A 22,276-nucleotide genomic window follows, 5' to 3' on the forward strand; every position below is an offset into this window, starting at 1 on the left:
TTAATAAGAAAGCAATCAAGCCATTTGCTAAAAACTGCTCCCACGTGCCTGTATCTTTACTAGCCATTCATGGAAGAGATGTATTAGTTCTGAATTAGAATCCCAATTTTACTATATATTTTTCTTTAGGATAAAAGGTTTGATATACTTTATGTATACCAAACAATTTAACTTGCAAGCTGCAGATTTTAAAAACAAGCACAGGATTTTCATTTAACAAAACCTGATAAAAACTGTTTCAGTATATACTTTTTTGTATGAAAGACAGTTACTTTGTTTTACTTACAAACTTGCTAAAAATAAATTGCCAACTACAAAATTTTCAAATTACATTTATTTTTTATATCTTTGATTATTCCAAACAATAGCCTTAATATGATTTGACACAGATAACTCACATTTCAATCTTTTTAAAAATGTTTTTATCAATTATAGAACAAACCTTTTGCTCTGCTTCCAGTTGATCACATCTTTCTTTCTCATATACAAGTTCTTTTTCTAGTCTTTCAACTTGATCTCTGAGTTGCACAGTTTCTTTTTCAAGTGATGCAGTTACCTTTAGTAATTCTTCTTTTTCTTTCAGAATTTTTTCAATTTTGAACTAAAAACAAAAAGTGTTTGCTTCAAAAACAGATTTTGCAAATCAAATTTACATTTTTTTCTCCCAACAAACAGTAAGGTAGACTAAAACAAGGAAATATTTCATAACCCATCATATTCAAATCCACAGGTGCTTATGAACTAAATAAATTTTATAACTGAAAACTGAACACTAGTAGTTTATTTTAAAAAAATGTAAAAATGTAGTAAGGAGCAAAGTTACTTCTGCAGATGCAGATATTGCAGTGTTGCATGGCATCAATCATGCACACATTTTGCTAGTTAAGTTTTAATTACATATAAAAAATGCTTCTTCATTCAAGATAGCCCAAATCTCATATAAAGCATTCTGGCTTGAAACCAGTTTGGATTCAATTACATTTGATATAATGTCCTACTTTCTTCATATCTCTCTGAGATACTAGTATAATATAGTAAACTATGTTCTAAAAAAAATGTTCATTCACACCTCAAGAAGTCCAGCCTTCGTAGTCACTACTAACATATCAGAATTTCCTTCATCCTCCAATGTTAACAGTTCTTCAACTGGAGACGATGTTCGAAATTGAAAAGGGGTGCTTGCTCCACGTATCTCTCCCTTATGTGTCACATAACAGAACTGGTAAAATTCTCCATCATCATTTGGAAGGTAATATCCTAATAAAAAGAATTGAAAGCACATACTTGTTCTTATCTAAAAATAAAGCCAATTTGGTCTAGTGGTTAAGGGACCTGGTGAGAAACCGGGAGACCACTGAATTCTAGTTCTGCCTTAGCCAGGAAAGCCAATCACTCTCTCTCAGCCTAACTCACCTTGCAGGGTTGTTGTGGGGAAAATGGCAGGAGGAAGTAGTTTCTGCCTTGAGTTCTTTATGAGAAAATAATAAAGGTCGCACACACACACACACACACACACACACACAAACATGCACATTGTATTGCATCATTGTTGTAAATAAAATCTAATAAATGATAAATAATAAGTTTTCTAGCTCCCACCAATTTTTGGTACTATATAATGTCTCCTAATACTGTTCCATCACCTTTTTGTAATAATCACTTTCTCTTTATTTTCCAATTCTCTTATCCATTTTGTTACATTTTATTACATTTCAAGGATAGAAATAAGGGTACAAATACTATTACAAAAAGAAGGTTGCTACCAGGTTTTTCTTTGTTCCCTCTCACTGTGAATGACAAAGCATCTGACAAGAAATTCACACTCAAAACTTCAGGGATAAATTCAGACTGCAGAGACAACTATTGTTGTTCGAAATAGTTAAAGTTAAGCTTAGTATGTTTAAAATTAGTTAAACTAGGTCAAGGTAAGAGTACATAGACACCAGCTTATTTAAAAAGGGATTTTAAAATATGGTTTAAAAATCTGGATTCATCAAGATTTTATTTTCATTATAACATTTTCCATTTGCCTTACTTATGCAGCCTTTGAAAAATTCTGAACTTACATGTCATGTGCAACCCCCAAAGGCTGTAAGCATATGAACTCAAAGCTATCATTTTCTATTTTCTACTAGTAAGCCCCGGGAATACAGATTTTACAGTTCAGGAGATTTCAAACTCTTTTAGCCCATGAATCTATAAAAATATATATTTATATTTTAGTCCTGATCAGAAAGCAAAACTCTAGTGATAAAAAAAATGAAAAAAACTAAAATTGAGCTTGTTCTAGTGTATTCATACACATTTATATAATATTATTTGACTATCACAAAAATACTCAAATTGATCCAGAATGTTCTTCCAAAGTCTTTTAAGTGCAAAAAATAAAGTTTATGATAATTGCAAAATTAATACTTCCGAGTTATAAAAACTAAAACTTGAATTTGACAGTTACCTGGAACGTTACTATTATAATCAAACAGATCAATGCCTGTCACAGAACTATTAATTTGGAACAGATATACAGAATACATGTATTACAGTATCATTTACAAACCAAAATTCTATTCCAGAGGATTCATACAAAATATGAATATATTATATCACTGAAAATTAATTTAAGGAGCTTTGCCTATTCATCCTAATCCTTAGGGGGGGGACATCTTCTATTCCAAAACAGTCCTTTTTAACTGCTTCAATAAATGGTAAAGAATATTGCATGCCCTTATACTTAGCCCTAGTTTGAATATGATCAAATTACGGTTGTGCAATTACAATTTTACATTCTCAACTAGTTATTCAGAGCACCTAATTAAAACTGTTATATAACCCTGAGTAATTTTAGTGTAAGCCTAAGAAACAATGTATGTTTCAATTATTTATAATAAAAATATCACAGTTATTTTGAAATAGTAAATAGACATATTGCCCGTTTGCTTCTAAATATTTACCTTGAAAAGATAACAAACAATTAACTGTTGAACCTTCCACATAATTTTCAGGCATAGGTGACCAAAGAAATGTGTAATAATCTCGAGCAGTACTCCAGCCAACCTAAGGAAAACATTAAAAAGGTAATACATTATAACAGAACTGTGGATTAATAGACAGCTATAACTTTCCATATAGTTTAATAAATAAATATGCATCAAGTAAACATATAAGGGAGAAAAGAAAATATAAGTCAATGTTTTTGACATAACAAAATAATTAATTTCAGCATACAGTAAACTGCTACCGAGCAAAGGCTACTCTTCAAAGACAACAGAAGTTAATATCAGCAGCCATCTTGCACTTCCACCTACTCGCTTGCTTAAAACTATTCTTTTTGGAGAATATATGAAAAACTTTAATGTGTTATAACACTGAAAATAATTTACAAAATTAATAAAATGTAGTCATTGTATCTTATTCTAGTTGACTGCAAACTAGAATTCCATTAAGGTATCAGAACATTCCTAGGAAATATGTACAATATTTACTAAAATCATGTATAAGGTTTCATTTTGTTTTATTAAAAACCAAGAATTCTAACAGTGATTTTCTAAGTAAATTGGAACAATATTACCATTGTATGGAATTTCATTCTAATGTGCTTGTAAACAAGGTTTTAGGACAAAAGGCTTTTCCCTTTATGTTTGTAAGGTTTATTACTTTTGAAAAATATACTCTTAGAAATGTTTTAGCTATAAAGATGATGCTGGATGAGGCAATAAGGTGTAATAGTAGTTTATATTATAATAAAGTAAAGCATTTAATGATATATAGGCAAATAAAATCCTTTTCTTTCATGAACAAGTTAAAGAATTAATCTCCAGCTTACTGTCTAATGACTCAAGAAACATAGTGCGTGCATATGTGTGTGTATTAACAGGAGAAAGAAAGAGGTCAGATTTTTAAATATATTTTATTAATTTTCTAATTTTACAATCATGAGTACTTAATAAACAACATGTTGTCTGGGTCCATTGGTAATACAGTGGTACATATTGACTTTTTTGATGCTGAGCTTGTCGATCAGAAGGTCGGCAGTTTGCCGGGTCGAATCCTGAGTGCCGCGTAACAGAGTGAGCGCCTGTTACTTGTCCCAGCTTCTGCCAACCTAGCAGTTCGAAAGCACATAAAAATGCAAGTAGAAAAATAGGGACCACTACGGTGGGAAGGTAACAGCGTTCCGTGCACCTTTGGTGTCTAGTCATGACCATGGAGACATCCTCAGACAAGCACTGGCTCTTCGGCTTTGAAACGGAGATGAGCAACGGCCTCTGGAGTTGGAAACGACTAGCACGCATGTGCGGGGGAACCTTTACCTTACCATCTAATAGGTCAAAACCTCTATTTTCTTCAGTCTTAATCTAGCTTTTTTCCTTTGCCAAATAAGTTTCTGAGTCAAGTAATTCTTTCTCTGTTTCTGAATATATTGTTTGGAATGAGGAAGAGAATTTGATTGAAGCATTTTTGGAAGAACGCTCAATCCATTTATATTCATTAAATAGCCTCCATCCTTCTCCTTCAAGTTTTTCTTTTCATTTCATGTTTGTCAATATTCAGCATTTCTCCTAACAGCTTTATCATCCATTCGATCAGCTCTTCTTCCTTATCCTCAAATGTGTTCTGAGATCTTGATAAGTAAGATATCTTTTCCATTTCCGGTGTTTATCACTGCATCTTCTAATTTTTCATTTAACTGTGTCTGTTAATTCCTTCCTTTAGGTCCTCCATCTTTAGATTCGTTTCTTCTAATTTTCCTTGTTTTCTGGGTTACTAGTTCTTTCGTTGTAGTCATTGTCTGGATTTGTAAGTTTAGGTTAGAAAATTATTCTTTAATCTCATATGCATTATTTTCAGTCTCATCATGAAATAAAACAATTGTCTCTTGGACTGATTTCAACATAGAATTTCTTTCAGAGATTCATTAACATTTTCTTGTTGGTATATCAAGCTGGGGGCTTCGGAGACAAGTGTTAAAGATGGATTTTTACCATTTGAGGCTAAGTATGGAACACCCATTTTAGTTTTGTATGTAGTCTTTATAGTCCAATAGGTACCCAACACAGATAAGCAGCCCAAGAGTCTTTTTTCCCCTTTTCCCAGCTGCAGTCTGCAAAAGTGAGTTTCCAGGAACAACATAGAGTCTTATCTAAGTCCAGGCTTCAAGCCGTTTCCTTTAAGCATAATAAATTGTAGTGCTGTGATTCGCCACTAGATGTCATTGACACCATCTTCCAGATTTCCAAATCTAAGCCTATTTTACAGACTTTCAAATATCTTTTCTAAAAAAAGTCTCAAAGGTACTTATAGTCCCCAAATTTCAAAGCTATATATGTATTAATTCCAGACTGATCTTGTAATTTTCTCTATTTTTCCCCCAAAGCAATTGATTTGCCACTTTTCTTTTCCTAAGGGAGCAGGGCAAAAACTTCCCTTCCCTTCTTTGCTTTGAGCATTCTTTTTTCCAGGAAAATAGTATTAAGGTCATAAAAAGAGGATAAGTCTCACCCAGTTCCATCCACATTGCTCAAAAATTGCTAGTAAGTGCTTATCTTCAGTTGTCAGCAGCTTCTGATTGGCCACACAAATGTATCCAGTCTTTCCCCTGCCAGTTTGGAGGGCTTCCTCAGATCTAGCGGAAGGGCCGCCACCCCTCCGCAATCAACGAGTGTCCTCTCCTTCATCGCCTCTCTGGGGCGACTTTAGACCCTTTTTAGGGTCCCCAGAGGGGAAAAATCGAACATGGAAAATGGAGCCCCGTCTTCCTGCGTCCATCAAACTGCGACCCCTAACTGGAAGTCGAGAGAGGTCAGTTTTATAAAATCATCTTAAGATCATATGCTGGAATTTGTATTATGTGGATTATGTAAATTGATGGGACAGCTGATATGTAGATTATCCAGTAATGAATGAAATGTAATGAAGCATGGTCTCAAAATGACAAAAAATTAACCAATGAGATTAAGCATCAATATTTTAAGATAAAAGGCATTTTACATTTTCACTTGACCATTACCCATTCTTTTAAAAACAGGCACTATATATTAAAATATTCCAGAGGCTGCTTACCTTGAAAATACCAACCCAATCTTTTTGGTGAGGGCGTATATAGGGAGTCAGAGTGTAATGGCATTCAAGGTACACATTAGGAAGATAGCTTTTTGCTACATTTTGAAAGATAACATGTGCAAAATTTGAAGTCTGGAGGGTACTGTTTGAAGATGAAGCCTCTTGAAAAGATGACATCATTGCTCTGTAAAAAAAATGGAACTGTTTAGGTGATGCAATAACATTTGAATGACAACATATAGATTAAATGATTTAAAATATTTACAGTATTCTACTTGTTTCAATTTTAAAATCCAGGCAGGAAATCAAAAATAGAATATCTGATTTTATATAATATATGCTAATTTCTTGGCATTTTATGCATAGCATGCCAACACACTAAACATGTTATATATTTATCCTACCTATCTGTAAAATCTCCAAGTGGTAAACATTCCTAATAACCCTGCCTAACAACAAAACAAACAAACAATCTTTTCTTCAAACAACAATCCAGTGATATGGGCTGATAGAGAATGACTAGGCAAGGTTACTCAGCCAGATTCCAAGCCTAAGACAGGCATACAGCTCACGGCCTCCTCTTTTCAAGGCCAACACTTGACCACTACGCCAAACTGTTTCTGCAGTATATACAGAGTACACAAAGAAAATACTCTCTCTTAGTCATCAATATTGCTACAAGAGATGCAGTAATAAAGGAAATACCTCTGAAAACAACAATGAACTCATAGTGACATGTACTATGCCAATTAGTGAAGCATCAGAACATAAGAAAGCATATAAAGTTTAAATAAAATCTATCAAATACCACACAAATAAAAATGTAGAGCAAACAACTACAAGCCAACTACTATATTAAACTATCAACCTTGACTGATCTAGAAATAGGTCTGGTTAGGTCTGGTTAGTAATTACACTGGAAACTACCAGGAAATTTCAGAGTTCTAAATCAGATGACAAGCAAAAAATGCAATTTATTGCCATAAAAGTATATGGATCCCATTCACAACATAACCATCAGCTGAATTTGACTTCAGGAAGTCTTTCTCCTTGCCTGCATTTCTGAAACATTGGAAATCTGACCAAAAAAAAATCTTTCAAAAGGAAAATTATTATCAACTGAATTAAAATTATTTAATTAAACTTTATTAAAGTTAAATACAATTAAATTATAGTCCTCTATGATTGAGTTTTCCAACAATTAAAATATTAGCACAAAAATGTAATTCTAATATAGGGGAGACATATAATCATCTTCATTCATGAATTCTAATAGTGTCATGACCTCATTTTTCAATTTTTCAAAAACTATATAAGAACTGTTTCAGACTTCATTTTCAATCCCATTTCTTATGTTTTTATTCCCTTTGCATGAAAATACATGCACAATATTTGTGATCCCTTCTAATATTTCATGCCTTTGATGAAATGAATTCCCTAAAAGTTTTTGAAAGAACGTGCTTGTTACTGAATATTTGTTGTTTAGGATTGAAAAAATGAGTCCTTGGTTGTTTTTTTGGTAGACATTTCAATACCTAAACTAGGTAATAATATCATCATTGCTAGTAGTGAGTGGAGTATACTCTTATTTTATATTCTAGTGGCTTGCCCTGTCACTAACCCTCATTGTTAAATACTTGTTAAAATCTAGGACAGGATATTACACGTATGACTTGCGAGCATTATTTTTCTGATAAAAATAAGTCTAGCCATCACAGGTTTCAGTATGAAAAATGTTAGCCATTATTTTGCATTTGGGACTAAGTGGCTTAAGCCTTGGAGAATCTTAAAATTTCTAAACTTACCTCCCAAAATTAGTTATACCTCTGCCCATTTTGTAGGCACATATACCACATGAAGCTTGATGTAATCCCTGACGCAAGTTATATAGCTCTAGCTTAAGATATCTGAACAGCAATTTTAGAAAATTTGTTAAATACATATAAAATATGTGAATTTTTCAATAGTAAAATATTGCTAATTTTCTCCAGTTTAGCAAGCATTTGAAACATGTTAAAATATTATCACATTTATTTAAACCAGCTACAAAATTATAATTTTGTCCTTGACTAATTCCGTAGAAATAATAAATGGAGAACACTATAAAGGATCAAATTATTAAATATTTTAAAATATACAGAGAAAGAATCAGAGTGCAGTTTAAGCGACATATCATTTGTTAAAAGTGCTAGTAAACATAATGACAGAATAACCAATACATGTATGTGATTATATTCTTGTACTTAAAAAAAACTTTTAACAAAATCCCACACAAAGTTAGCATTTACAGAATGACATTTAACATTATGACTAGACATTTATTAAACAATAATCTGAAACAATGAATGAAATAAAGCTAAGAATCTCAGCTGCTGTTATTGAACTTGGCAGTGAGTTTGTTACAATTATAAAATGGTCCCTTTTTAATCAAAACAGTAAACATTCAAATAAATTGTAAAGTGTTCAAAAGAACCAATTAAATAATTGACATAACTGGCATTCAGAATATGTGGTTGTGTAATTTAAATAAACTTAAGAGGAATGAAAAATTTATGGAATCTAGCTTAATCAAGAAACCTGCTTTGGACCCAGCTATTTTAAATAATTTTCATCCTGTCTCCAACCTTCGCTTTATTGCGAAGGTTGTTGACAGCGTGGTGGCACGGCAGCTCCCGTTGGTCCTGGAGGAAACTGAGTATCTGGATCCATACCAATCGGGTTTCAGGCCCGGGTACAGCACGGAGACGGCACTGGTCGCGCTGGTGGATGATCTCTGCCAGGCTCGGGATAGGGGTTATTCCTCTATCCTGGTCCTATTAGATCTCTCAGCGGCTTTTGATACCATCGACCATGGTATCTTGCTGCGACGTCTCCTGGGATTGGGAGTGGGAGGCACTGTTTTACGGTGGTTCTCCTACCTCTCGGGCTGTTCGCAGACGGTGTTGGCAGGAGGTCACAGGTCAACCCCGAAGCCCCTTGATTGTGGGGTGCCTCAGGGGTCGGTCCTCTCTCCCCTCCTGTTCAACATCTACATGAAGCCACTGGGTGAGATAATACGCAGTTTCGGAGTGAGGTATCATCAATATGCTGATGATACCCAGCTTTTCATCTCCACTCCGAACCAACCCAGTGATGCCCTCGACATGATATTCCGTTGCCTGGAAGCGGTACGAATCTGGATGGGGAAGAACAGGCTCCAACTCAACCCGGCCAAGACCAAGTGGCTCTACGTGTCGGCATCTCGTGTTGTCCAAGATTTACCATCTTTGGTTATGGGGGGAGAGGTGTTGCCTCCCGTTGATAGGGCGCGCAACTTAGGCGTCCTCCTGGATGCACGACTCAATTTAGAAGATCATATAGGAGTCGTGGCCAGGGGGGCATTTGCCCAGGTTCGCCTGATGCGCCAGTTGCGCCCCTATTTGGACCGAGATGCCTTACGTATGGTCACTCATGCACTCGTTACCTCCCGTATAGATTACTGCAATGCTCTCTGGGGCTGCCCTTGAAGACCACCTGGAGGCTTCAGCTGGTGCAGAATGCGGCTGCGTGGGTTATGGTGGGAGCATCCTGATACTCCCATATTACACCCCTCCTGCGTGGGCTGCATTGGTTGCCGGTTGCCATCTGGGTGAGGTTCAGGGTGCTGGTTCTTACCTATAAAGCCCTACATGGCTTAGGCCCGGGATATTTACAGGACCGTCTGCTACCAGGAAGAGTGTGTGCTCATTGTCTGCCGTCGGCCAGACAATGTCAGCTGGCGACCCCCCAGGGGGAGGGCCTTCTCTGTCAGGGTGCCTGCCCTTTGGAATCAGCTCCCCCAAGAACTTCGGATGGCCCCAGATCTCCGGTCCTTTCATCGCGACCTAAAGACATACCTTTTCCAACTGGCCGACTTGGACTGACGACGGGGTTTTAAATTTTTGTTTAAATTTTTATTGGTTTTTAGTGGGGCTTTGTAAAATTTAATCTCTTTTAATATTTGTATTCATTGTTTTTATTATTGTTTTATTGTTGTTAGCCGCCCTGAGTCCTTCGGGAGATAGGGCGGCATACAAGTCCCATAATTAAATTAAATTTTAATTTAATTATGGGACTTGTATGCCGCCCTATCTCCCGAAGGACTCAGGGCAGCTAACTCAGGGCGGCTAATTCATAATTAAATAGTTATGAATGTTATCATGGGAACTGTGTTCAGAGACAACATGTACTCAATACCAGTGGTAGGGAGAAGATACAACAGTGGAACATAAGAACATTATTATGAAATTAGTTTTCTGGGACACAGTTTTAATATTTTTTTCATTTTATACACATTTTACATATTATTGCCATAGTCTTTTGACTGGAACATAAATTGAGTGAAATAAATAATGAACATTACTTACAACTTCAGTTATGCAGAACATATCATGTATGGCATCTAAAGTAGTTACAATTAACAAATTAAAGACTTTTACTTTTACTTGATTGAGCTATATAAAAGAAAACCTTCTACCTTATTTCTAAAAAATTACTTTCATGGTAAGAATATATTTGCCTGCATTTCTGAAACATTGGAGTTACTAGTATCTCAGCTATTCAAGAGACATTAATAACTTCCAATAAAATTATGCCCACATTATTTCAGAAGTACATTTTGGGAAATTCTGTAATGTTCTGTTTTTCTCCAGACCAGACCAAGCCATTCTAGGGTACAGTGCACATCTTAGAAAGCACAGGAGAATTGCATGGATCAACTTTTCACATTACCAACAACACATTAACACATTGCATAATATTTACTACTTTGACCTCATCTGTAACTGTTCAGCTCTGCAAACAGTTTCTACTTTTAAACTGTTGGCACTGAAACACATATCCACATATCCTTCAACCTATTCATAACTTACAATGTTTCTTCAGCTTCCAAGCCTAGGTCCCTTCCCTCCAATATGTATTACCAACAATCATATTCCATATAAGGTAAAGGTAAAGGTAAAGGTTCCCCCGCACGCACATGCGTGCTAGTCGTTCCGACTCTAGGGGGCGGTGCTCATCTCCGTTTCAAAGCCGAAGAGCCAGCGCTTGTCCGAGGACGTCTCCGTGGTCATGTGGCCGGCATGACTAGATGCCAAAGGCACACGGAACGCTGTTACCTTCCCACCGTAGTGGTCCCTATTTTTCTACTTGCATTTTTACGTGCTTTTGAACTGCTAGGTTGGCAGAAGCTGGGACGAGTAACAGGCGCTCACTCTGCTACGCGGCACTCGGGATTCGACCCGCCAAACTGCCGACCTTCCGATCGACAAGTTCAGCGTCCTAACCCACTGAGCCACCGCGTCCCTTCATATTCTATATACAATTATATAAATTTACATTAAATGATTGGATTTGGCTGCCATTTTTCTTCTAAACACTTCGTTATTCATTTGATGAATTTAAACATTTCTGTGCACAGTAGCATTTCTTTGCATAGTAGCATTTTCTCTGGAAACATATATATAAAACATATTGTAATTGTTCTCAGGACTAGGCTGTTGGTACATCCCACATATGAACTAAATCAAACCCATTTTCTACAACTATAAAATAGCCATATTAAACAGTACTTTACATCTAAGCAATCCTATAAACTACTACTTTTAAACTTTAGATCTGTGCAGCAAAAGAGACAAGGTACACATGTGCATGACACAGTCATAGCACATGCCAGTCATTCCTTAAACAAGCTGTGCTTTTCCCCTGGACTGAGCATTTAGGAATCCAAATTAAATCCAGATCTTTACATATCCACAATTCACATAATTGCTCTAAACCCTATAATAATATGAGCATGAATGCACATTTCTATTGCCACATATCTAATTCATCCATACCGAATATGTTTCCAAGAGAATATCTCATTGCTGTTTTTCCCCCATACTTTGCATTCTACATATCCAGCTTCTCGGTAAATCACTCTTTTGTCTTTCACACTAAGATGCCTTGCTTTTTAATCTTATCCAGCAGCAACAGTTTCTTTTCTGCTGCATTGAAAAGCACTCAAAATCTGGTCTTAATCTACTTATTCTTGGTATTATAGTTCCTAGGATTACACTCATGCAGCACATCAAGTCCCAGTGTTCCTGAAATAAAATCAGCTAAATTGAGAACTTGCTTGGTAGTATATTTTCCAATGTGATAGTAAGGCATTATCTGTTTATAATGACACTCCACTTTGTATACATGTTAAATAAGACAGTGTCTCAATAAAATAAGAAATTGGTCTCTGCATTGATATTGATAAAGATACAACACTGAATTTAATTAAGATATATTGTTGCTAATCTTTTAACTTTGTTTTCTACTCACCTTTATTATTTTTGCAAATAACTTATGGCAGGGAACATATCCCTACAAATAATTTTAAGGACAATATAAAAGTTAAAATATCAAAATACCTCACCAATGTTGTCCTCTTAATGAGTATTCCTATTATGACTGTCTACTTAGATTATATTTCTGCATATGAACCTTAGCGTTAAACCATTGACTTTGCATTCTGGTCCATTAATTATAATTACCTTATTTTCTCTTGTATATCAAGTGAAAACAAGAATTCACATATTCTAAAAAGCAGATTATAATGAAATCTTATATTCCAATTCTATTTAGTCAAGAGTTCCAAAATACCATTAAAGCTTAATGAAAGGAAAAACAAGCCAGGTAGGTTTCTTACTTTCCTTTTATCAAGAGACTCTTTCATTATAAAGTGCATTATACAGGGTGGATAATAACTGATGATTTAAAAAAATAAAATAAACGGATTTTATTTAAATTGTATTTATTTTTATCAAATTTATTTTAATAAAGTGCTTTTGGAATAAAAATCTATCTAAATATAGTTTTCTATTTAAGATACATTAATAATTTGGTTTATTCAGCATGAAATGAAACTTAGTTATGTAGCATGAGGCTGTATATTCTGCATTATTTACATTTTTGGTCCACTCAGTCAATGAATCCAAGCTCTGCAAGTTGAGATAACATGCACTGAATTGATGCATTCATACAATTTCAGATAAATCATAAAACAAAGTTCAGGAATATTCCTTTATCCCATTGTTTTGCAAATCTATGTACACTACAAGCTGTATGATTGTTTGAAGAGAAATACATTTATACCAGGCTCTAAGTGTTTTAATTAAATAAAAGAATTTGAGTAATTCTCCACCTATATGTGATTAACCTATTAACCTAAAATCGGTTCTGATATCGCTGTTTTACTAAGCTGGCAGCTTATTATACTAAACAGTAAACCTTCATTTTGTTTGCAAATAATAATATTAAAGATTCTAGCTACCAGCAAGAATGAGTCCTTACATTTAAAGAGCATCTGTCATTTCAGATCCATCCTGGCATTATAACATTTTAAAATATTTAACACAAAAAATATCTATTTTTGTTTTTATGTTCTCATATACTTCAACAGCTTTCTTCTCCTCATATAGCTCTCTAAAGCAAGCACCTAATAGAAAGTAATTCTGCAATGTAATTAATTTTGCAAGGTCTTCTATTACCTTTCGACTGGAACAAGTCTGAAGACAAGAGGCTAGCAAAAGACTTCAGTAAGAAACATACTTCATTTGTATTCTTTAGAGAGCTATCTTGGCATTCAGCCTAAAGATGACTTTGGCAACCATGCAAAAGTTGCAAATTAAATTGGAAACTCTAATGGATTGAAATAACTATATTCTTCAAATAAGGGTTATGTTTCTTTTTTCAGGCCTAATCTGAAATGCTGGTTTAGAGATTCAGCAAGGTAATCTTATAATTTACTCAGAAATAAGTACATTAAGAGGTTATTTCCAGATAAGATTTAGAATTGCAACCTAAACTATAAAAGGCATGTGTTCATAGGATCTCAACACTTGATATTTAGAAATGCTATTTCTAAAACTATATTTATTCTGTGTTGGTTGTTATTGTGTTGTTAGTTTAAAATTTATTTCTAAATATTTACTTCTTTTATACAGATTCTCTAAACCCTATGACTAGCTGTCTTGCATTTATTTATCAATAAATGAATAGTTATTCATCAATACTTTGCATTATAAAACCATAATCAAGCAGCTGATTTTTCTGTGTTATAGATTTTCCAATTTTTTCCATATAAAAATCACCATCATCATTTTGATTAGGAGATAAAAAATTTCCAACACTATATATTTTGGCCTATTGTTCAGTAACAGAATTTGTAACTATTCATCCATATTCAGAAAATCCATTACAATATGTACAGTATAACTGAGGTAGTCAATGAAGCAAGCATCTGTGGAGAACTCCCTGATATTCAGCAAACTCTGCCTTTCCTTTTAATATAATATTCTTTATGCATAGAAAATTAAGAAGAAATAGCCTTTAACATTTTCATTTATAAGAATGCCTTTGGTATTCAGAAATCTCAAAGCAACCTTGAAAAATAATAAAGGATTGCAATCAATGTTTTGTTGGAAACTATATCCATCAGAAAAAAGGATAAAACTAAATAATAAACTAAAATATTCAAGAAGGCTAATAAAGATGAATTCAACAGCATACTCCTTGGTAAATATACTTAATAGGTTGTATTCTTTAATAGGCTGTACTTACCAAGCCTCGATGATTAGCAAGTGCTTATCTATATAATTGTAGCACATAAATTACAACTCTGTCTACTAAGATTTATGGTTTATTACAGCCATGGTTTTCAAAAAATGCAGCATGACCAGCAATGCAAATTACTTTTTATACACTGTATATCCAGAAATACTTGTCTCCCATAGATTGCTATCACTCCAGTAACTAGAACTTTGAATTATTTATGAGATATATATACACAGGCTCAATCCAGCTGGGGTCTAACTCTACATAGCATATAAAAACACACTATACAGAAAAAGTAAAGAGAAAAAATATACTAATATACTAACACTATCTTTTGTTTTCCACTGGAAACTAATACTGAAGAGAAAAATTCAAATCTCACCGAAAATTAACAAATTTGATATAGTTTTACATTTATTACTATTAATAACTGTGAGAACTGTATAATAAAACTAATTCCAATGACAAATAATTGATAATTTCCATGCAAGAAACACAAATTACGATTCTTGTTTTCAGTTATTATCTTCTAACTATTGTTTACACCTGAAGGTTTCTGTGGATTTCGCTAGCAGCTGCTTGCAAAAACAGGATGAGGGTGAAGAATAAAACCTATGTCTTTAGATATTATATGCAATTAACAGATTTGAAAGGTGAAGCTAAATTTCAGACAAGATATTATCAATCTGCACTAGTTTTTTCATTGCTTATTACAAACAAGTGGGGAGAATGCACTTTGCCCTTTCTCCCGCTCCCAAGTATACTCAGCTGTGATCAATGCCGAAACAAACAAACCATGCTATGATTAAACAAGATGGGCTGGTAATCCGATTTAGCCGATTCTCTCCAATGCAGCCGAAATGCAAACCATCTAGCTCTCAGGAACGGAATGTAACGCGTTGCGTGATGCCAAGCAAGAGGCAGAACAGGGGAAAAACCACTGTCCTTTTGTCACTCCACGCGACCTCAACTCGTGTTGATTAATCCGCAAATCCCTTGCTTTCTACAGTACGTGACCTTTCTCCAGTTTAACCTCTCCAAGCCAGCGTTCCGTTTCAAAAAAAAAACAACCCTCGCAGTTTACGTAACTCACCAGTCCAGATTAACCTGAAACCGTTTTGTTCTTATCACCCGCACCTTTACCCCAAGTTTAATTTGGGATCCGGTTTCCTCCATCCTCACGACCTTTCCCCTCTAGGCTACATACATGCGTACTGTATGCTCACGTCTCAATACATAAGCTTCGCCTCTAAATCCCTTCCAGAGGCCGAGTATTTACATTCACGCCTTCCCACCCTGCTTCTCTCCACTGCGATGGGAGCGCTAGCCGTATCGCGACACGCGATCAATGCAGCCTATGGCCTCTAAAACCTACCTCCCGATCAACACAGGTAAGAAAGAGACAGGAGAGGCCTCCTACCGAGGAACCCGTCGGAGATTTTATCTGCACCAGCTCGCGGCCGCCATTACGCCTCACGGACAGGCCTACACGAGTCACTTCCGCCCACCGTGCCCGCCTCTTCTCCGCACGTGACGTAGCCAGATTCAATACGCGTAAAAGGCCTACAACGACTCCGCCTATCTGGGCATTCCGACTTTGACGTTTCTGAATCGAAATTGAATCGTTGAATCGAAATAGAGAATGTTCGTTGCTCGGAATTGTGCCTTCGGTTCCCTTAGGCAAGATCTGTATCCCCTGTTATGACGAACCCACCTAGAGATCACGAAGCCCCGAGTAAGCTTTGGAATAAGTCACTATAGCCGTTTCCATAATAAAGCAAAACACCTAATAGACACACCCTTAAACGCTCATTCTTTCTTATCCGAACCATTAAGGAAGTTGGATTGTTATTCAGGAATATTATTTTCATTTGCAGACGGGAAAGTCCAGAATTGCGTGAAGGCGGTTAATTAAAGACCTTGTACTTTGAAACGATGTCCATAGGGTCGCGATGGGTCGGACACGACTTCGCAACTAACAACAACAACTTTGAAACGAAGTAACTCGGAGTGTTTTCTTTAAAAACACCATTTAAAAATCATAATGCCCTTGTTAATAATTGAAGATTGACTATTAAACTGAAGGACAAAAATAAGTTTACTCGCATTTTCTCCAGTGCCTCCAGCGAATATTTGAAATATTTTATGTATATTTTAATAATGTAAACCTCCATCTGCTGAATTAAAATATACAGTTTGGATTGAAACTATGGATGTCCATTAGCTGACTTGTAATAGAACTGAAGCGTTTTAGAAGCATGTTTAATATGGGCAAATTTTAGCAGTTGTTAGAGCCTCCATGTATATCTTTAAAAAAAGATATTTAGGCTCAAATTTGTAATTTTTTTTAGTTTCTTATTTCAGCTGTAAAATGGAAATACGGCTTTAGATTTCAGTTGCAGAATTCCCAACTGGTACAATTAGTGCCTGAGATGATTATTTGCAAGCCAGAAGAGCACCTGATTAAGAAAAAAGTATCTAGGGTTCTGAGATCTTAACCAGTATCTGTTATTATTGTATCATCAAGGCAATGAGTTGGAATTCATAAATTATGAAGCAAAAGACTTGATCACGGGATAGCTGGCAAGAGAGAGTAATGGAAGATTGGCTTATCACTGTGGAATTAGGAAAACATCCTGTACTTCTGATAGTTCTTGATTGACATACTGCTGGAGTCTAGCTTGTAGGATTTTAAGTATAACTTTACTAGCATGTGAAATGAGTGCAATGGTGCGATAGTTTGAACATTCTTTGGCACTGCCTTTCTTTGGAATTGGAATGTAAACTGATCTTTTCCAATCCTGTGGCCACTGTTCAGTTTTCCAAATTTGCTGGCAAATTGAGTGTAGCACTTTTACTGCATCCTCTTTTAAGATTTTGAATAGCTCAGCTGGAATACTGTCAGCTCCACTAGCTTTGTTGTTGCTCAGATTTCCTAAGGCCCACTTCACTTCACATTCTAGGATGTCTGGCTCGAGGTTAGTGACCACCTCATCATGGTTATCAGGGACATTAAGCTCGTTCTTGTATAGTTCTTCTGTGTAATTTTGCCACCTCTTCTTAATCTCTTCTGCTTCTGTTAGGTCCCTGCCATTTTGGTCCTTTATCATGCCCATTTTTGCATGAAACCTTCCCTTCATCTCTCCAATTTTCTTGAAGAGCTCTCTGGTCCTCCCTATTCTATTGTTTTCTTCTATTTCTTTGCACTGTTCATTTAAGAAGGCATTCTTATCTCTTCTAGCTATTCTCTGGAATTCTGCATTCAATTGGATGTATCTTTCCTTTTCTCCCTTGCCTTTCACTTCCCTCCTTTCCTCAGCTATTTGCAAAGCTTCCTCAGACAGCCATTTTGCTTTCTTGCATTTCTTTTTCTTTTGGATGGTTTTAGTTGCTACCTCTTGTACAATGTTGCGAACCTCCATCCATAGTTCTTCAGGCACTCTGTCTATCAGATCTAATTCCTTAAATCTATTTGTCACCTCTACTATATATTCATCAGGGATATGATTTAGTTCATACCTGAGTGGCCCAGTGCTTTTCCCTACTTTCTTCAGTTTAAGCCTAGATTTTGCAACGAGAAGCTGATGGTCTTAGCCACAGTCAGCTCCTGGTCTCGTTTTTACTGACTGTATAGAGCTTCTCCATCTTTGGCTGCAGAGCACATAGTCAATCTGATTTCTGTGTTGACCGTCTGGTGATGTCCATGTGTAGAGCCGTCTCTTGGGTTGTTGGAAAAGAGTGTTTGCTATGACCATCGTATTCTCTTGACAAAATTCTATCAGCCTGTGCCCTGCTTCATATTGTACTCCAAGGCCAAACTTGCCTGTTATTCCGGTTATTTTTGGCTTCCTAATTTAGCATTCCAATCCCCCATGATGATAAGGACATCAATTTTTTGGTGTTAGTTCTATAAGGTGCTGTAGGGCTTCATAGAATCAGTCAATTTCATCCTCTTCAGCACTGGTGGTTGGGGCATAGACTTGGACTACTGTGATATTGAATGGTTTGCCTTGAATTCAAACTGAGATCATTCTGTCATTTTGAGGATTGTATCCCAGTATTGCTTTTCCTACTCTTTTATTGACTATGAAGGCTACTCCATTTCTTCTGAGGGATTCTTGCCCGCAATAGTATAACTGATGGTCATCTGAATTAAATTTACCCATTCCTGTCCATTTTAGTTTGCTGATTCCTAAGATGTCAGTGTTCAGTCTTGTCATTCTTGTTTGACGACGTCCAGCTTTCCTTGATTCATGGATCTTACATTCCAGGTTCCTATGGAGAAAAAATGTTTATAGCATCGGACTTTCCTTTCACCACCATATACATCCACAGCTGAGCGTCCTTTTGGCTTTGGCCCAGTCGCTTCATTCTTTCTGGCGCTACTAGTACTAGCCCTCTGCTCTTCCCCAGTAGCATACTGGACGCCTTCCGACCTGAGGGGCTCATCTTCCAGCGTCATATCATTTTGCCTTTTGGTACTGTCCCTAGGGTTTTCATGGCAAAGATACTGGAGTGGGTTGCCATTTCCTTCTCCAGTGGATCATGTTTTGTCCGAACTCTGCTATGACCTGTCCATTTTGGGTGGTCCTACACGGCACAGCTAATAGCCCCTTTGCCACAACAAGGCACTAATCCATGAAGGGGCAAAAAATATACAATTGGCCAATTAAAATAAAGCCAGGAAATGGGGCCCATAATACATTCAGCACCAGAGGCTCAGGAACATAGCCAGGCTTTTAAAGCCTTATGAAACACTACCAGGGCTGGGGTCATACTTATCTTGGAGGGGAGGATGTTGCACAGAGCAGTGGCAACTGTAGAAAAGGTCTGTCTTCCAATTCCCATCAGCTGACACTCTTTGGCTGATGGGATCTGTAGCCCAATCTGCTAGAGTGAATTCAATTATTTGAATTGTGAACTGACTCTTGGAAAAAGATAGTACCTCACATAACTGGGTTCCAAGCCATATAGGTGACAACCAGCACCTTGAATTGCACCTGGAAACATGCTGGCAACCAATGCAGCTCATACAGTACAGGTGTTACATGTACCATATATCTGGCACTGTTTATTATCCATGCAGCTGCATTCTGCATCAGTTGAAGTTTCAGAATGCTCTTCAGAGGCAGCCCCATATAGCACATATTATGACAGTCTAAAGGAGAGGTTACAAGGGCATGATTCATCTTGAGCAGGGCCTTCCATTCCAGGAATGGGTACAACTGGAGGTGTGCAAAGGCTCTTCTTTCCACCTGCTCTAGAAGCAGGAACCATAAATCTACAAAGGCCTTTAGATTGCACTTTGCCCTGTCTGGAGTAATGCTCCATCCAGAAATAAAGATGGAAAAACCTTGTCTTTGGAGGGCCCAAGTACCCACAGACTCTTTGTCTTTCTAGGATCAAGTCCCCAACAGCCTGCAGAAACTGCTACGACACCCACAACATCACTCATATAGCTTGGGCTACAGATATAAAGCTGGATGACACCTGTATATTGATGATATCTCATTGCACACTGATGGATCTTCTCACTCAGGGGGCTCATGTAAATGTTATATAGTAGGGGAGGGGGGAAGGAAGGAAGGAAGGAAGAAAGGAAGGAAGGAAGGAAGGAAGGAAGGAAGGAAGGAAGGAAGGAAGGAAGGAAGGAAGGATTTCTGATGCTCCTGACAGCTTCCCACAAAGAAACTAAATGAGGAAGCCAGGTGGAAGTTGTTCACTCTTCCAGATTTTTAGCCCACCTATGATTATTCTGTTTTCTGTTTAGGAAAGGAAATACCTCTGAAACAACTTAATTGAGGCAGGCCATAAAGGAAAATATAAATAATACCTATGGATGCTGTATGTCATAAATGTGTGGTAGGACACAAAAGTAAGGCATAGAGAGTAATACGTGTATTAGTTAGAAGAAGAACCAGGAAATGGAAAATGTCTGACCACACATTCATCCCTGGGGCACCTTTGAGATAGCTGTCACAGAATTCATTTACAGCTAACCACATATGTCTCGCTTGTACCCAACCACAGACATAGCACAGGAAACTTAGATGCTAGCAAGGGGCCTGTGACCATTGTTAGAAACAAGGTTGCACGATATTTAGCTAGAATTTCGCACTGCAAAGGGGGGCTAGCGATGAGCTAGAAGGGGGCTTAGAATCCATGTAACCAATCAGAATTAATAATTTACATTTCCGTGTTCTGTGACTTTTTAAGACTATAAATGTACCTGCTTGTTTCCTGGAAAGTTGTTCAGACATTGCCTTTGCTTTATAATCTGAACCTTTTGCGCGCAAAATAAAACAAACTTCTTTTGATTCCGAGGTCTGAGTCTCTTAATTCTGCAACATAATAGGGCACAGATTTTCTAGTATGATAACAAAAACAATAAGTTGATAACATGTTTTGGAAAATTATGCAGAAATCTTAAATAGTATGTAGAATAAATGTTTGCAATCTACAATACACATAAGGAATTACATTTTCTGACAATGAACTATTTTTTTCTGAATTGCTTTTTATTTTTCTGGGAATTCATATTTTAAGCTCCCTGTTGATACATTTTCTGTAACAAATTCTAACAATCCTGTATTTGCACGAAAGCACTCATAAAGACACACGAGAAAAAATGTGATTTTGGTATATTTGATGGTTTCCAAATGCATTTTTACAAACATGCACTTGCAATTTTATGTATACTGATATTGAAGTAATTCTGAAGATTTATATACATTATCTAAAAAATCATAACATTAGCAATCCGGTTTTAAAACCTTTGTACTAGTAGCTTGTATAATATTTTGCAATAGCAAAAATGCAAGCAATTCTTAGTACACTTTCATTCCTTTCAGAGGAATGTTGTTAAGCGAGATTAGTGTGAATGGTTGGAGGAAATATGTAAAGTCATACTATCCTAGGGCCAAATGTTATTAACCCCAAGAACATATTGCCATTTATATATCAAAAATGTAGCACTAGAAGTACATCACTGTTTTGTGTAACATGCTAATATATTACCCACAAAGATGCAGTTTTATAAATTGTGGTCCAATAGAGACCATTCCTTTAACTGAAAATTTCTGTCCATACTATTGACAATGATCAATGTTCAGGCTTCAGGACTGGCCCTTCCTTGTCATCCTCCTTTTCATCTCTCAGAAAGGTATTCCAGTCCCAAAAGCAGTTATTGGGGCAGAGTGCTGAGTCACTGAAAACAGCCCTTCTTCTCTTTTTCCACATTTCAGAGAGGAATACAATACATTTCACCAGAAGGGAGGAGACAATGACTTCCCAGCTTGCTCACTTTGTTTTCCAAGGGTGAGTATGTCTAAAGCAGTCTAAATTGAAAATCATTAGCACATCACATGGAAACAAATTATGTAGACTAACTGTACATTTTTAAAAATGCTATCTTTGGCATATAAAGAGAATTTATAATGCTTTAACAGAATTGGATTCAGAAATGGAATTAGTTAAAGATTACATGGTAAAGTGGGCCCAAAATATTCAAGAACTGATTCCATTGGATATATGGGAGGTAATTTGGGTTAGAAATGTAAAATTTACCCAGGCCCAAAATTTAAGAGAAAATTTTTACAAAATGTTTTATAGA

General features: G+C 36.3%; 1 protein-coding gene across 4 annotated transcripts in view; it reads right to left on the bottom strand.

The window, feature by feature from the left end:
- Nucleotides 1–16,162, bottom strand: part of TAX1BP1 (Tax1 binding protein 1) — a 43,707-nt gene extending 27,545 nt beyond the window's left edge. For 3 of the 4 annotated variants that reach the window (XM_083378184.1, XM_083378183.1, XM_083378181.1), the window contains exons 1-5: nt 16,040–16,162; nt 6,061–6,244; nt 2,952–3,054; nt 1,070–1,257; nt 443–601 (exon numbers count right to left, since the gene is read on the bottom strand). In XM_083378184.1, the coding sequence (XP_083234310.1) occupies nt 443–601; nt 1,070–1,257; nt 2,952–3,054; nt 6,061–6,240 (630 nt within the window). In that variant the 5' untranslated portion in view covers nt 6,241–6,244; nt 16,040–16,162. The remainder of the gene's footprint in view (nt 1–442; nt 602–1,069; nt 1,258–2,951; nt 3,055–6,060; nt 6,245–16,039) is intronic. The other variant, XM_083378182.1, reaches the window with a different exon arrangement.
- Nucleotides 16,163–22,276: the final 6,114 nt, after the last annotated feature.

Source organism: Vipera ursinii (assembly GCF_947247035.1).
Source record: "Vipera ursinii genome assembly, chromosome: Z".
Lineage (NCBI taxonomy): Eukaryota > Metazoa > Chordata > Lepidosauria > Squamata > Viperidae > Vipera > Vipera ursinii.